We start from the raw sequence: 16,749 nt of genomic DNA on the forward strand, positions 1-16,749 counted from the left end.
TGCGCGTGAAAAATCATAAAAAATTCTTCTGGCAGTGGAACGCAAAATCGAATCAGGTCATGGTCACTATTATGCACAGTATGCCAAATAGCGGCTAGTAGATAAGCAATACGGCATTTTTTATCTAAATAAAAATGATATATTATCACTGCTAAGCGCATTTAAGCCTTATGATAAAAGCAATTAATTATTTTCGCATAGATAATATTAAGTTATGTTAAAACAGATTTATTTTATATTGACATTTCATAAATTTTTGCGAAAATTTGCGTAGTTAAGCGCATAAACAGTCAATATTTGTGCTTAATTTACGCCGTAAGCAAGTGATGTTACTGCAAGCGATAATTATCGATTATTAAATTTGTTTTGACAGCGCTATAAGCTTGTATGGGGCGCTTAACTTCGATTATTTAACGGTTTCGGCAACGCATAAGGTTTATCGCTTTGCTGCGGGTGTTTAAAATTACTGCAATCGATTAATTTCGATTACTCAGTTTATTTCGATATCGCTTTAAGCTTGTGTGCTTGGTTATTGCTATGCTGTGAACGTTTTACGTTACTGTGATACGTAAATATCGATTATTAATCGATTTAAACAGTGCTATAAGCTTGTATTGTTATTCTATTGCCTTGTTTTGGGCGTTTTCAATTACTGGAATCGATTAAGTTCGCTTTTTCAAATGTTTGTTGCTTGTACTGTTTTGTTGAGGTTATTCTTGTGAACGTTTTCAGTGTCAACAATCGATTAATTTCGATTATTTATTTGTTTTGCTATCTATAAAAGCTGTGTGGTCGTTTAAAAGTACTGAAATCGATTAATTTCGATTTTTGAATTGTCTTGTCTTCTCTATAAGCTTGTATTGTTTTGTTAATACCATGTTCAGACCGAAAATTTAAAAGATTAGATTACATTTAAGCATTTCATAACCCAACAGTGTTCTCACTGCCGTTAGAGTGCTCGCACAGAGAGATTTAGCGATCTCAGTTTCATATCATTCCGATTGAAGTGGATCAGTTTGAAATCATTTCAATGAAGTGATTTGGAACTGTCATTTTTGTATGGCGAAATCTTGATAAATTTTTAAGATTAGTGGGATAATCCATTCAACAGCCGGAATCGTGTGATTAAGTGTCGGTCTGAACATGGTATAACGTTATGCTCGTGGGCGTTTTCAGTTACGGCAATCGATTAATTCGGATTATTCATTTATTTTGTTATTATTCCATAGCTACATTATTTAAACTTTTTTACAAATTTCGAAGTGACTTGCATTTCCTTATGCCTTTTTATGCCATACAATTATTTAATAAGATGCAAGTCACTCCCAAAAATATCGATAATCTCAAGTCACTCTTATCTGGCTGCTCTGATAAGCAACTCTGCGCTTTATTTCAATTGCATACATTTTTTATTATTTGAAAAATCAACAATTCATAAATATGTACCTACGTCAACAAATTCTTTGACTTGCTAGTTAGCAGCTATCATAACTTAACTGAAATTTCACCGATAACTTGCGATAAGATTAAGGGAATTTGTGTGCATGTTTCAAGATTAGATAACATATTGATGAACGTAAAAAAGCCGATAAAGTTTTTTACAAATATTTTCACGTTAAGGTGTGGCATGGTATAACTGAATTTCCTAGAACGGCTACAAATTTCTAGAAGTTTTATATAAGTGGAGAATTTTTCCTTTTGTAGCTTTTAGTATCGCTATTAGTCGGTTAACTATATTTTTTTCTTCCAAAATGTTGTTTTTTTCCGTAATTTTATATATACTCACATTAACTGAGGTCTCACAGTCTTATAGATTCTCACTTAACTGTCTCACATCATCTGATAGAAACGCAACCTTGATATTTTCAGACACATTTAATGGTTTTTAATGACCTTCATAAAAAATTTTCAAATGTGCTAAGGTCGTTTGTGATTAAACGCCATTTAATTAAAACAGTTCCAAACAGATGGGGGTGGGACCGCAATGCCAAGAGCGGAAACAAGCTTATCAGCGTACTTAAAGTTGGCATGTTTGATGTTGTTTGACGAAAATTAACCGAATTCTAACCGATACATTTGTTGGTTGTTAACTAAAAGTAAGTGTTGCTAAGATTTTCCAAGTAATAAAAATTTATGTAAAGCTATACAAGGGAATCACTGATTGATTTAGACTATAAAATTTGCGGATACGTCAAATTAGCAACGTATTTTGAGGAGTTGAAAAGCGAAATATTAAGAATAACTACTTTTGTTAACCAATTTTATTTTATTTTTTTTTTAAAGACTTTTTTTAATCTTTATCGATTAGTATCAGCTGAGCTGTTGAGCAGAAAACTATTCAGAAGCAGTTTTGAAAACCAATTTGTTTGGATTGAAACATTTTAGACATATTTATCGCTTAATATCAGCTGTTGAAAAATACCGTTATTTTTTTAAATATTAATTTCGTTCCTTTAGAATTCTCTAAATATTTACGAAGCATCGGTTGTAATATTAATCTACTGTTATTGCAAATAATTTCATTGCTTTTTCTATAATTTTCAATCGAAGCATACTTATCGCTTAATTTCAGCTGTTGTAAAAAAAATACCGTTATTTCTAAAAATATCAATTTTTATCTTTTATAATTCTCTACATATTTAAGAAACATCACTTGTAAAGAGATTAAGCTTATTGTGTATAATTTCATTGTTATTTCTATAATTCTCTAAAAAAAAAAAATCACGCTGCCTATCGATAGTAAAAAATTTCAATTTTTCTAGAACAAAATATATTTTTGAAATACCTTCGTTTAAGCAAACTCGTTAAGTGTTACACAACGGTTTCATCTTATTTCGCTTGCATTTGCACCTCTAAAGAACCAAAACTTCGTTTATCGATATATCGATAAGTTTTAAAAAAGCTATAAACCAGCCGAATAATAACGTTAAATTGAATTAAATCACTTTTTCTGCTGCTCTGCATCATATTTCTTATTACAAACCACCACAAATCCCACCAAATGCCATTTAACCGATAAATCGATAAATTTTAATCCTATGAGCCAACTATATAATGTATCAAGTAACTAGTAGTAATCAATATTTTTTGCTGTATAAACTCACGTTCTCTCCTTCATTTAATTAATAAAAAAAAAGGTATATCAAGGCCACTAGTTGCTAAAATATTTTCCATAACGATTAAAAAATCTTTAATTATAAAAGCTGCTATAAAATGCGTGCGTTTTTTTCTTATTTGCCATATTTTTCTGTAAATATTTGCTCATGGTTTTCGCCAAATTCCGATAAGCGCTTGCCTGATAAGAAATTCCAGCAAAAATAACGCTGATAAGCAGCTGATAAAAATGTGAAATATGTTTAATCATCTCCGTAAAATAAATAACTGATAAAAATTGCAAAAAATCGCAACTTGAGCTAAAAACTTGCTGCTAAAATTGGCGATAACAGTCAAAGTAATAACAACAGTGTCGAATAAAAGTGTGCTGTAATAAAAATATGTACGGGTTTGGATAGAAATTTCATTTCATTTATTTTTTGATAAAAGTTTTATTTTATTTGCTTTTGTTTTCATTATTTTTTAATTTTCTTAACATTTCACTTTTTTTAATTCTCTTAATTTAATTTTTTTCAAGAATTCTTTTCTAATTCTTTTAACTTTTTTTTTTTAATTTCTTTAATTTTAATTATTAATTTATTTTTTTTTTTAATTTTAATTTAATTTTTTTTAATGAAAGTGAATTAACTTCTGTATATAGAATTTATTTATAGACAAGTTTTGTTAAAATTTATTTGTTTTATCTTGTTTATTTAATTTTTTTTTTAATTTTCCCAATTTTTAAATTTTTTATTGAAATATAAAATGAATATAAATCAAAAATATGAATTTAATTAATTTTTTTTATTGAAATTGTATATATTTCTTAATTTTTTTAAATTATAGATTTTTTTTATTTTTCTTAATTTTTTTTTAAATTATAGATTTTTTTTTAATTTTTCATAATTTTTTTAATCTAGTTTTCTATCTTTAACTTTTTTACTTTAATTTTAATATTTTTTTATTTTATTAAAATTTATTTAATTTTTCTTGCATTTTCTTATTTTTTTTTTAATTTTAATCAGATTTAATATTTTTTATTTTATTAAATTTTATTTATTTAATCTTGTTTGTTTACTTTTTAAATTTTGTAATTTAATTTGCGATAAAAAACATTAATGACCAAACAATTTTTGGTAATTTTTTTCAGTAATTTATTTTTTTGATTTCTGTTTACACTATATTTAAAATTTATTTATAGACAAGTTTTGATGAAATTTTGGTTCTAAATTTTTTATTTAAAAAACACTTTTTTTATTTTTAATTGCAATTTTTTTAATAAAAATTTAATTTTTTACTAATTATTTTAATTTTAGTTTTTTTAACTAATTTTAATTTTTTAAACTAATTTTAATTTTTTAATTTTAATTTTTTTAATTAATTTTAATTTTTTTAAATATAATATTTAATTTTGTTAATTTATTCTTTAAAAAGTCTATTTCTATTTTTTAAAAATAATGTTTAATTTTTTTAATTTATTATTTTAAAAGTCTATTTCTATTTCTGTGTCTTTTTTTTTGGATTTTAATTTTTCTTTGTGAAAAATTTAATTATCTCCTGCATACAAAATTTATTTGTTTAAAATAATGGGAAAAGCTAGCTGTCGGCTATAAAACGCGCGCGATAAGATAAACTTACACATACATAATGTAAGTAAGTGTGTGTGTGTGTATTTGCCCACTTCGCGCTTATCAGCGTGTCGTGTCGTAAGAAAATCCGAAAATAAACAAATATTACACATTTCGAGTATGTTCGCCCGCAAACGCGCCGCGAAATATGCCGTTTACTTATTTCTTGGTTAATTGCCTAGCTGATAACACGCTGCTGCTGGCGGCTTATCAGGCGAAATGCGAGCAGCGCCTTTGTCTCTGCATTGCCAACGATAAGATAACAACTTCTTCGCATGTTTACGCATACATATGTATTTTATTTGAACTCAAAAAAAGCACAAAAATACCCAAGCAATAAATATAATTGAGGCGGAAGCAGCAGCTGCAGGCAATAGCAACCTTGCTGGTTTAAAATTTCAACGAAAAGTAGGCTTTCTTTAATTATAATACTGTACTATGCCGCGCTTATCGCAGCTGTTTACGTTAAAATGAACGCGCTCGCTTATCAGCGTTGCGCGTATGTATGCGCCCACTACGCACACGCACGCGCGCACAGTGCAGTTGCTTTGTTGTTATAATTTGACCGTTGTACGCCGCATTTGAAACGCTGATGCATGCGATGAGGCGTAACGCGAGGCGATTAGCAGGCGTGGAATTAAAAGCAGTGCATTGATCAGGCAGCTGACTCAATTGACGCGGCGCATTTGGTTGCATTTCGTAGCATGACAGTTAATGCCACACAAAGCGCGTCGATTGTGCGCTGCGTCAAAATATATGAATCAATTGCATAGCAGAACCTATAATAATGCTATACGCCACAGTTGCGTTAACTGTAGCAACGCTGCCGGCCACGCATGCACTACAGTTTCCACACATACTTTGTTCTCTGCTTTTGCCTTCATGCGCTGATAACGAGCGGCCCCATAACGCTTACGCCATGTCAAAACAAACACATACAGCTGTTGACAATTGATAGCGCTTGTAGGCATATATTGCACACACATACATACACGCATATATGTATGTGTGATGTGTAACTGACGCGTTTGCAGCCTTCATACTCGCCTACTTGCGCTCATATGTCACAGATAGTCTAATCAGCAGCAGATAAGCGCGCTGTTGTTGCTCACTTTTTTCCACAATTCGTCATTGCATTTTGTAGCTTCATTATAGGCGCATTTAAATGCGAGTTAAAAATAGCGCGCTGTCATGTCTGTCAACGCGCTTGACAATTGTGTGCTGACGTTGACAATTGAACTGAGAAATTTCACAATTTATGGAAGGATGTCTTTGAGTGTAGACATTTTTTCGAATTCAAGAATTTGTTTACACACTCATTATTTTTTTTTAATAATTTTTCATTACATTGTAATATCGTTTGTCTACACACCCAATAAGTTAGCGGAAAGTTTGTTTTGCATAATTATTTACTGTCAAATTTGACAGTTCACACAGGTTGATTTGTATTGATTTGTTTTTATCGTAACGTATGCGATGTTTTGTTTTCTTTTCCACTTCATTTTCATTTGATTATCGTGTAAATATATGTAGTTTATTTTAAGTGCAAAGTATTGTTTATATACATATGTATATGTACAGCATAGTTCTTAGTCTACGCGCACAGCATTTTGTTCAGCTAAAATCTATGGTGTCAAGGTCCACGAGCTGTGTGCTTGGAAGGCCAAATTTATTTACTAAAGAAACTGGAAATGAAGCTGCTTAGCAATACACAGCGAATATTAGAATTTTGCAGCTAGTTGTGGTACGAGGTTTAACAGGAAAGTTTATAGTTCAATAAGAAATATATTTTTTGGAGTGTAAGGCGAAAAGTTTAACAAAATGCTAAGAGTTCTATGCATAAACCTTAGAGCGCGTTTTGACGTACATAATTTATATAAAAATTAAAATTTACTTAGAAAAAACTGGAAATGACTGTTGCTGAGCGATTGTGACAGGAAAAGTTATTCTCATAGTTATTATATAATTTCTTTAAAGTCAAATTTGATATATTTATTTTTTTTCTTATTTAATATATTTCTAAAATTAAATATTTATAGAATATTGCCATACTTTTTTCTTTTTTAAGCCTAGAAAATGGTGACTGAATTCAAAATAATATTTCAACATAGTGAGTTATATGCGAAAGTATCCAATGTGAACGCACCTTAATGCATTCTGCTAGTTCATTCATTTTTAAACTAACCTTACAAGGTGTTCCCACTACTACCTATAATATTACGCCTACACTACTCAACTAAAACCTTATGAACCAAACATTTATCGAAATCGATAAATTTACAGTACGCCCTCCTCTTTTATTATATAAACGCTATCATTCAAATTATTTATAAATGCTACAACAATTAATGCTTCTATGAGCGTTTAAACTTTATCAGTAATTTGCACTGTGATTTATTTGTGTAAATTATACAAATACTACTAACTGCATATACAAATGTATATTTAAAAATATGCACTTCAAGGGAAATCGCGGGCCACGAGTCAACAATTCAAAGGAAATTATTTGTATACTTAGCAAAATAATGATCAATAAAACGATTGATTAGCTCATTGAAATGAGTAAATCAATTTTTGTCGGTGTGCGTGTGTGACTTTAGAGCGCGAGTGATAATAAGCGGGGTTTTGTGTTGTGATGCTAAATAAATGGCGGTTGTGAAATTGCAATGACAAGTGGGGGAACAATTGTTTGTGTTGATTAGCACAAAAATTTAGTAACATTTTTAAGCAAGTAAGCATTAAATTCAGAAAAAAGATGAGAGGCATGTAAAATGACAAAAGTTTACAAGTTCTCCATACAAAAACTTGATTTTGATCGGTTAGATTATGGTAGCTTTATTTTTTCGTCGCCTGATATTGGCAGTTTCGATAAGAGAGTAATTTCTTGAGGAGAAAAAGACGTGTGCAAAATTTCATATCGATATCTCAAACAATTATTTTAATTAACTTTTAAGCATACATTATTTTATTTTCTGTAGGCACATATAAACCGTTTGGGAATTTGACTGAAAAATTGTTCGACGTACATTTAAGCCAAATTATTACATTTTCTGTCAAAACAAGAAAAATTCCTACTACCGTTCTCACAACAGTCGGGTCTACGTAATCGGAACGGACGCGGATTTTTAACCGGCCAATGACCGTCCACTCAGTATAATTCTGCCGCTACAACAACAACATTTTCTGCCACTTTTTGAACCATTATTTCTCGTAGAAAATGCCTATAACACGTTTGAGAATTACAGAGTAATTTGAATGAAAATTTACTTGACGTGACACTTAGAACCAAATCAATGAAACTTATGCCATTAATTTAATCAATATCTCGCAAAGCCATGCAACCACTTCATTGCTAAACAACTGCAACGCCGAGCCACATCTTCGTGCTTGCATGCAAAACTTGTGCGCAGATGTTCTACCCTGCCAATGATTCTGAGCCAAGTCAAGCCAAAGCGGTTAGACAGGTCAGTTGAGCACGGCGTGTACTTGTAAAGTCAACTAAGTGCATAAGCAAAGTGTATGTGAAGGCTGTGTAGCGACTTAACTGGGTACTTAGTCAGCTTTATAACCAGTTAGACAGCGTGCCACTTAGTTGTAGTCAGCAAGGCAAACAGCAACCAGTTAGTTAGCCGGTTTTGCGCGCTGCACCATGCCGCTGCCGACACAAAACACGTCACAGCAGCAGACTTGCCAGTATTGCGGTGTATTTGAAGACCTATGCTGGCGCGCTAAGCAGCAACTAATGATTTATTAGCACATATTATGGCTGTATGGGCCGGCTACTAGCTGCTTTGAGCGCGCTGACATCTTACGAAATACCAGAACGTAATGTAGGTACACACTCTACATAATACATTATTTATACACGGTTATACGCGCAGCATGACTTCTAGTATAGATTAGACGTATAGTATAGTTGAGATTGGGACAAACCAGGCGTGTTACGTCTATGTGTGTCGTCGACATTGCGTGCTACGGCGGCGCGCTTGTACTCATTTGCTGTTGTCATTATAAACGCTGTCGCAGGTCGCATTGTTGTTGCCACCGAAGTCGTTCGTCGCGTATGCTGTTGTCATTCTCGTTCTCGAATGAAAACAAGTTTAATGACGACGACAACGACGAAGACGACGAAAATGTTCTTAGTATACATTTTGCGTACTTATGTACATATATAGTAGATATATCGTAAAGTCGTGCAAAAAGCAGCGACACCACTTGAGCTGAAGCTAAGTGTATGCTAAATAGCGTAGAAAAAGTATAAAAATACGCGTTGAAGAACAGCGAATGAAAACAAAAACGAATGTGTAATTCGTTTGAGCGCAGCAGGGGCGCACATTTAGCAGGCGGAGCGGCAAGCGCGACAAGCGGATATACAAATTTAACTATATGCAGTTGTAGACGATATATAATGGATATAAATACATATACATATGTATATACAAATATTTTTAACGACGCTGAGGACGAAATTTTGCACGATACGTTGGCGATATGCCAACGAAACGAAATGCATGCGATTTCGTGAAAGAAAATCAAGCACGAAAGTGAGGCGCTAGAACAAAAATATATACATATTTATTTATTTGTATGTATGTGTGTCGCTAGTTGCCGAGTATCAGGCGATGTTGACGTTGCGTAGCACACTAATAATGATGATGATGACGTTGAGAGGCGCATATGATGAGCATGAGGAAATGACGAGGTCGATGAGGAAGCTGGCGTGCACAGCATATGCTTTGTATGTAACGCTGCGCATGTCGCGTATAGTATATGCGGCGCTCTGCCGTTTTATGAATTATATGCGGTTTGTTGCTGCAGCTATGGCGCTTTGTTGCATGTTTGGAGGCAATTGCATTGGAACACGTTGCTGCGCATGACACTTTCAACGCAAAAGTCAGCAAAAGGGAACGCATCGTAACAGCACATAGCTACATGCATTTATATATACAAATACATTAGCATTTTTATATGTACATATAAGCAAGCTGGACATGTAAATCATACAAACATATTGTTGCAAGTTTAAAGTCATGCCTGCATGCATGGTTGCATGCGCGCCTATATACCGACACAAGTATATAAGCTTTTCATATATGTATGTACATACATATGTACATGCATAAACATATGTATATGTATGTATTATTTTTTCTCTACACCTAACTGCCCTGGGCCATTTGCCAATTGCACGTTTTGCCAATTGCTCGCGCTCGCTTGGCAACCATTTCTCTGGCATGCACTGCTGACAACGCAGACGCAATGTCGATATCTCGTGAGTGTAGATACACAACATGCTGTTTGGGGTAACCTCGTTATAATTGTGTAGTGACAAAGGCAAAGCTCGTACTGCGGTCACCACCACCACCACCCTCTTGCGACACGCGCAAGCAACCCCAAAGTATATTATAGAAAACAAGTCACTGCGTTGTTGTGTGTAAGAGACGCATCACAACTGACCCACCACGTCCAAGAAAAGGCAAAAAAAGAAGTTAAAAAAACACAACACTGTTATACACAACTGAATTCTTGCACTTTAGAGGCAGAGGCCGTCCACCACTCGGCACTACATAAATACACGACCTGGCAGACATACACGCCGCGCGTATATATGTATCTTCTATGTATGTATAGTATAGATACAGAAAGAAAGTAAAAAGTCGAAATTGGCATGAAAACATACAAAAACAAAAATAAACAGCAAACTAGAAGAATTTTCCATTGTAGATACACACGAAACTGACGCGACGGGCCGATTGCGTAGTAGCACCGAACCCAGCCCAGCAGTGGGTGGTGGGCGAGGGTGGCAGGTATACATACATAATTACATATACATACGTACATACACGCATACATGTATTTGTATTATTAGTGTTCTTAGTGTGTATATATGTATGTATATTAAATGATTTTAGTTTTTGTTGCAACTACAAAGTGCTTTAAACTGTTAATTGCAACAATTTTCGGAAAGCGCATATTTTCTATTTTGTATAAATGCGCAAAATATACAATATTTAACAGAATTCACAAAACTTATGAAATGCTTAATTAAATTCAGCTGACATTGTAGTTAAAATCGAACTCTTTGTTTACTGATATCGATTTTCGATGAATTGCTAACCAGTGGTATAGAGGTAGCGATTTGCAACGTTGAAATGAGGGAAAGTTAGAGCATTGGTTTTATTTCAATAGAAATAATAATTATGCATTAAAAATAAAAATGAAATAATATTTAAACCAATAAAAATATTTAATCGCAAATATGAACTGAAGAAGTGAAATAAAACTTTTTTTCTTTAACCCTTGAAAACATGTGAATAAGAAATATTCTTCAGATTTCAACCACATATTAAGGGTATACAAATGTCACGAGATATATTCCTAAGCTAATCAGTAGTGCCTCTATCATGTTTACTTTAAGTTGAATTTAGTAATCTGTTGATGGAGTTCAAAGCCCATGCAGTTCTGTCAAATGACTGAGTAAGGCAAATACCTCAATGAAGAATTTTAAATACCATAGGCACTTACTGAGTGTGACTTCAGTAGATTAAGGTTTATTTACCAGCAAATTATAGTAAAAATGTTCAGTAAACATTATAAAAAAAATTATTTTAATACAGCAAAGAACTTTTATTGAAACTCTAAGTTGTTTTCCAGTGCTCACTTTTTATCAGTCATGCGCGTTATCTCAGCGCAAGGTCTTATCAATGCTTTATTTTATCAGCACTTTCTCTTATCAAGCGCAGAGTAATCTTATCAGCTAACCCACCATCCGCTTGTTATCAATTATTCAAATATTAAATGCGTTGAAACGGAAATTTGTTTATGTGATGGGTAAATATTTGAGAAAAGTGCAGAGAACCGAGAAATGTTTGACGTTGTAAAAGTAGACAATCTCTTACAGCGAACTTAAAGTCAATAATTAAAGAAAAGTGGGAATTATCTGTTTGATTATGAAAGAATATCAAAAAACCAGCTGATAAGGTAATACAAATGACAGAACCGTTAACGAAATTTCTGTTCATTGAAGGTATATTCAAAAAGTCCCTTAATATTTATGTGGGCCACTAAGAGTTAACGCGTTCTTTCGCAGCAAATTTAGCTTTCTTTACAAAATAATTAAAACAAAAACCCCTGCCCCTACTAACAATAAAACACACTGACACGCATGATTGAAAAACAGCTGATGAATTTATGTTACAATGACAGATGTACAACACTACTTGACATCTGAGAAGAATGACTTGATAGCTGACGACACTTATTGCCATTTATGCGCGTTTTCGGTAAAAATAAGCCACCAACAACAACAACTGAGTGTAGACGCCAATGTATGTTTTGATGAGTATGTTACAAATGAGCTTAAAGATAGACTAAATTCCATGATAAGTACGTTCTCTTGTCAACTTACCACCTGGCTTGAAGGAGGACGCGTCAAAAGATGGCGCGCGCACTGGTTGATGTTTGTCACGTAAGCCGGCTTGTCTATCGGGTACAAAAGAAACAGCGGCCGGCAATGAATCGCCGCGTGTCAGCGGTGGACGTGGTACATTGGGATCTTCAATAGCGCTACGCTTCATCGGATTTGGGCCGTTACCGGCGACACCGCCGCCGCCACCACCGCCATCACCGACATGTGAATGATCATCATCCTCGGATGGTGGTCGTTTTAAATTCACCGATAACGCTGGCGGTACTGGGCCCACCACACCAACATTTGATGCCACTGCAGCGGCGGCGGCTGCAGCCACAGCGCGATTTGTCATTGACATGTGATGCGGTGCCATATGTGAGATGCGCACTGGTCGCACGCTTGCGTCGTGTGCCTCCATTTTCACTGGGAAATCCATCAGACCGGCGGCCTGTGGTGGTGGCGGTCCAATGCGCTGTGTCGCATAGCCGTGATGATGTTGCTGCTGTTGCTGTGGCCCCACAACGCCAACGCCGACGCCCACATTGATAGGCGCACCGCCAGCGCTGCGGTGCTGCGCTTGTGCAGCCGCTACAGCGGCCTGCTGCTGCTGTTGTGCTTGCTGTTGCTGCTGTGCGACGACTTCGCCATTCTCATGACTACGTTTGGCTGCCTGATGCAGACGCTTCATTTGACGCGCGGCATCTAGCACCAGTTCGATGCGATCGGCGCCCTCATAGTTGACACAGCCGCGACATACCGCCTCGGAGAAGTCATTGATCATGGCCCAGGGCATGCGTGGCAGATCGCATAGGTAGCAATGCTGGCGTTTTGTTTGTAGCGACATGTTGCTGGGGTAGCTCGCAACGTAGGTGTAAAGCTGATGCTGCTGGTGCTGCGCTTGTTGGTGGTTGATTGGCCCTGTTATATTGTGAGTTGTTGCACTATGCGTTGTCGTTGTTGCGCGCGCACTTGCAGCACGCTTTTTAACTGGGGCGTACGAAATGGCAACTGGTTTTTTATGTCACGTTTGTTTATTGCTTTGTTTTTCTTGCACAAATTTCGCTTTTGTATGTATGTATGTATGTAGCGGTGGCGTAAACCTGCTGCACGACCTGTTTGCAACAATAAGCTCACCCGGTTAGTATGCGCGCAGCTGCAACGTGAGAAAACACTGTAGTCGACGTATAAGCTTGCGATTTTTCGGCGTTACAACTGGTTTTTTGCTATTTTTACTTGTTTTTGTTGTTTATATGTATGCGAAAATATATATTAAAATATGAAAATCGTTTAAGCGCTTGCAATACTGTGCGTTACAACTGTTAGAGGAACTGCGTTTTGCTTGTTGTTTTTTATTTTTCGAAGCGCCTTTGAAAGCAGTTTTTAATAATTAATAAAATTTAGAAACAGTTTAATACACTTTACACTTGTCGTCGCAAATCGGGTGGGCTTTTGCACGCTTGGCGCTCGCGACATAAACTCACTAAAACTGTTGTTGACAACCGCTGTTTGCCGAATTCGTTAGCCGCAGCTCACGCGGCAATTGTGGATTTTCCATTTTTATTTTTCACTTGCTGTTTATGCCTATTCACGCGTCGTTTTGTTTATTTTTCGCCGACTTCGGCGCGTTTTTTTCGTTTTCTTGCCGATTATTTAATAGCGCTGCGCTATTTTTGGCCGGTGCTTGTTTTTAATACTTGTTTACACAACACTTTTTCTGTTTTTTTCCTATAAAAAATAAGTAAATAATTAATAAATGACTGTGCATGTAAAGAATTGGCGGAGCGCACAGCAAATTGCAAAAAATATGAGTATTGTGTGCACATTAAGTTTTAACGGCGCGCAAAAACCTGTTTTTTTGCGCTTAACTTCATAGCCGACAAACACTACAATAACAGTTACGGCGCGTTAAGCATTTACCGTTTTATTTATTTATTTTTTTGTTTTTAATTGGTATTTTGCTTACGCGCGCTTAGTTGGCGCTCTGTTCTAAGCTTTATGTATACAATTTTATTTATGAAAACGTCCCTTGAAAAAAAAAAATCCGCTAATTTCACTTGTTCTGTTGTTCTGTATTATATTTTTATGTATACTCGTGAAATGGAAAAAATCTATTGATTTGCACGCGCGCGTTTACAATTATTGATTCAATGCCGTCGCCGCGTTGCTACCGCCGCTTACCGCGCGCTTACATTGCTACTACTACTTGGCCAGCTTTATCAACTCACACTTTACGCCAATTAGACGTAACACTCTACAACAAAAACACGTCGAGAAAACATGCGCGCACGTTCACACATATTTATTTACACTTATACATACATACATAATAGTATACATATGTAAAATGTTAAATATGTATGTATGTATATATAAGCGTAGAAGTGAGCGACCGCCGCGTCCAGTAGCGTAGAAACGCTTCGGCGCAGCACGTTCGCGCGGTAGCAACGCTAGCAAAATTTATTTCCTAAATGGCGCAGCGTATAGACACGAAATTTTTCGCACTTTACATGTGTTTATATGCGTTTACATATATACAAGTACATGTCATTTGTAGGCGCATATACATAATTATATACGCCTGCTGCGGTATATGGCGACGCGCGCGACCGTTTCGAATAATTCAAATGCGCGCACGTCGCAAACTGCAGGTCACTCTTAGTACATAAGTACGCAAATACAACAAATTAGCAGTACTTATACTATATATGTACATGCGCTCGCACAACTACACGCGCAATTAATTTTTATTCATTTGTTCTCACACTCGCTATTTTTGCACTATTTCCAAAGCGATCGCTGCTAATTTATTAGTATTTATGAAAACGCGTTGCAATTGCTTGACGCTAATAAATTATCTGTAAATTGCACACCTTTTTTTATACAATTGTACATATGTATGTATGTACACTTCACTTTATATTTGGTGTATATGTACACACATTTAACTCTGGTATTCACACGCGCTCACTAAAACGGTTCTGCTCGTCTGCGTTCGTCCGGTTTATATGCTCGCTTGCATGCGTCTTCCTCGAATGCCGTCTGCGAAATAACAAATTATTCCAATTGAATGTCGGAAAAATGTATCCGTTGGCTGGTTAGCTACTGAGCTGGCCGTGTATGTATTCGGTAATGTGCATGGCTGACTCGCTCTGGCTGACTGATTTGTATACTCACGAACTTTGAGTCAGTAGGTATGCGGTACAGTGGGCGCGTGTGGTTGAAATTCAGTGCTAGATTTTGCTAGGTATTTGAGTCCACGTAGTACCTAGTGGTAGTCAAGCATGCGAGCCGGCTATACCGACCCCGTGACTACAGTATCTGGTTGTCTGTATGTATATTTGAGGATTTCAGCTATTTATGTCTCGAAAAAATCAATTTCTATAAGTTTACTGGCACGGGAATCGAATACAGATCTCTCTATCAATAGTTCCTTCAAAAACTTTTTAGTGTAAAAAGATCTTTGATTACTTTGATCGATTTTCCGTTTCCTTTTGGCGCTCTATATACTGCAAGACTTCTGATGGCATTATTTTGATCGATTTTCTTCTCCCTTTTGGCGCTCTATATACTTCAATACCATATTTTCTAATTGCTCTCTTATCCAAGCAGTCTTTTTTTGAAGAGATATTGGAAAAATTCAATTATCAATCGAATATTCCTCTCTTCCAAGGTATAAATTTCTGTTTGAGGTTACGTACGGTTGGTACGGTGGTTACATACGGTTTTTAGTTTCAAAATTTTAACATTTATTAAAAAAAAACTACAGTCGTATTGTTCAAAGAACTGCCCATCTGCGAATTTATGTATTCCAGCCTAAAAGAACAGCACCGGCTTGTCAGCCAAGAAGGAATCAAGCCAGTACTGATATTAAGTATATTCTGATGTGAACCGTATTCCATTGAAGACGTTCTGCATCGACAGGTACAAATGGTAGTCAGCAGAAGCAAGGCCTAGACTATCAGGCGGCTGAGGCATGAATTCCCAGCCGCTGTTTTTCAAATACTTTTTAGCCGGTCTTGCAATTTATTGCCTCGTGCATTTTCGGTAATCGTTCACTTTCATTCGATGAGTTGATGTCGGTAGGGTTGTGTTTTTCATTAATGATTTCACCCAAGTTTACAAGCTCATAATATGGCACGCCTTTCTGATCCCATCAAATACTTAGCATTAGCTTGGCGTTATGGATAAAATTTTTAAAAGTTCTTGCCTCAACCGTTACATGATCCTCCACCACTGTGCCTTACTCGTTCACAGCGCACTCGTATACGTGGTGTGCTATCGAGCTACTGGCTGCTCCCCGTTCATCGTTGACTCCGCTAGATTTTACATGTGAACGATTTCGTCGGCATTGTTCACGTTGCACGACGTGTTTCGACGACGTAGTGCTCAAGATGTGCATTGTATGTGTATATTAGACGTTTCATGTATGTGTGTGTGTGTGTTTGTGCCTGCTCAACGAAATTCAAAGTATACACACTAAATAGCAACAACAGCAAACAGCAGCAAGAAGGCAAAAACACAACAAACAGCCCCAAAGGAAAGCAAAAAACAATTAGAACGTTCACGTTGGAACTGTGATAAAACAAAAATGTGAAACGGCAGAGTCAAAGAAACCGA

The 16,749-nt window shown here is 35.6% G+C and overlaps 1 protein-coding gene across 4 annotated transcripts in view; it reads right to left on the minus strand.

The window, feature by feature from the left end:
* Positions 1-15,248, minus strand: part of LOC126757895 (interferon regulatory factor 2-binding protein-like A) — a 32,483-nt gene extending 17,235 nt beyond the window's left edge. Inside the window, exons 1-2 of one of the 4 annotated variants that reach the window (XM_050471792.1) lie at positions 15,003-15,248; positions 12,130-13,857 (exon numbers count right to left, since the gene is read on the minus strand). In XM_050471792.1, the coding sequence (XP_050327749.1) occupies positions 12,130-12,976 (847 nt within the window). In that variant the 5' untranslated portion in view covers positions 12,977-13,857; positions 15,003-15,248. The other 3 variants (XM_050471794.1, XM_050471795.1, XM_050471793.1) reach the window with 3 other exon arrangements.
* Positions 15,249-16,749: the final 1,501 nt, after the last annotated feature.

The sequence above is a fragment of the Bactrocera neohumeralis genome, chromosome 5 (genome assembly GCF_024586455.1).
Source record: "Bactrocera neohumeralis isolate Rockhampton chromosome 5, APGP_CSIRO_Bneo_wtdbg2-racon-allhic-juicebox.fasta_v2, whole genome shotgun sequence".
Classification (NCBI taxonomy): domain Eukaryota; kingdom Metazoa; phylum Arthropoda; class Insecta; order Diptera; family Tephritidae; genus Bactrocera; species Bactrocera neohumeralis.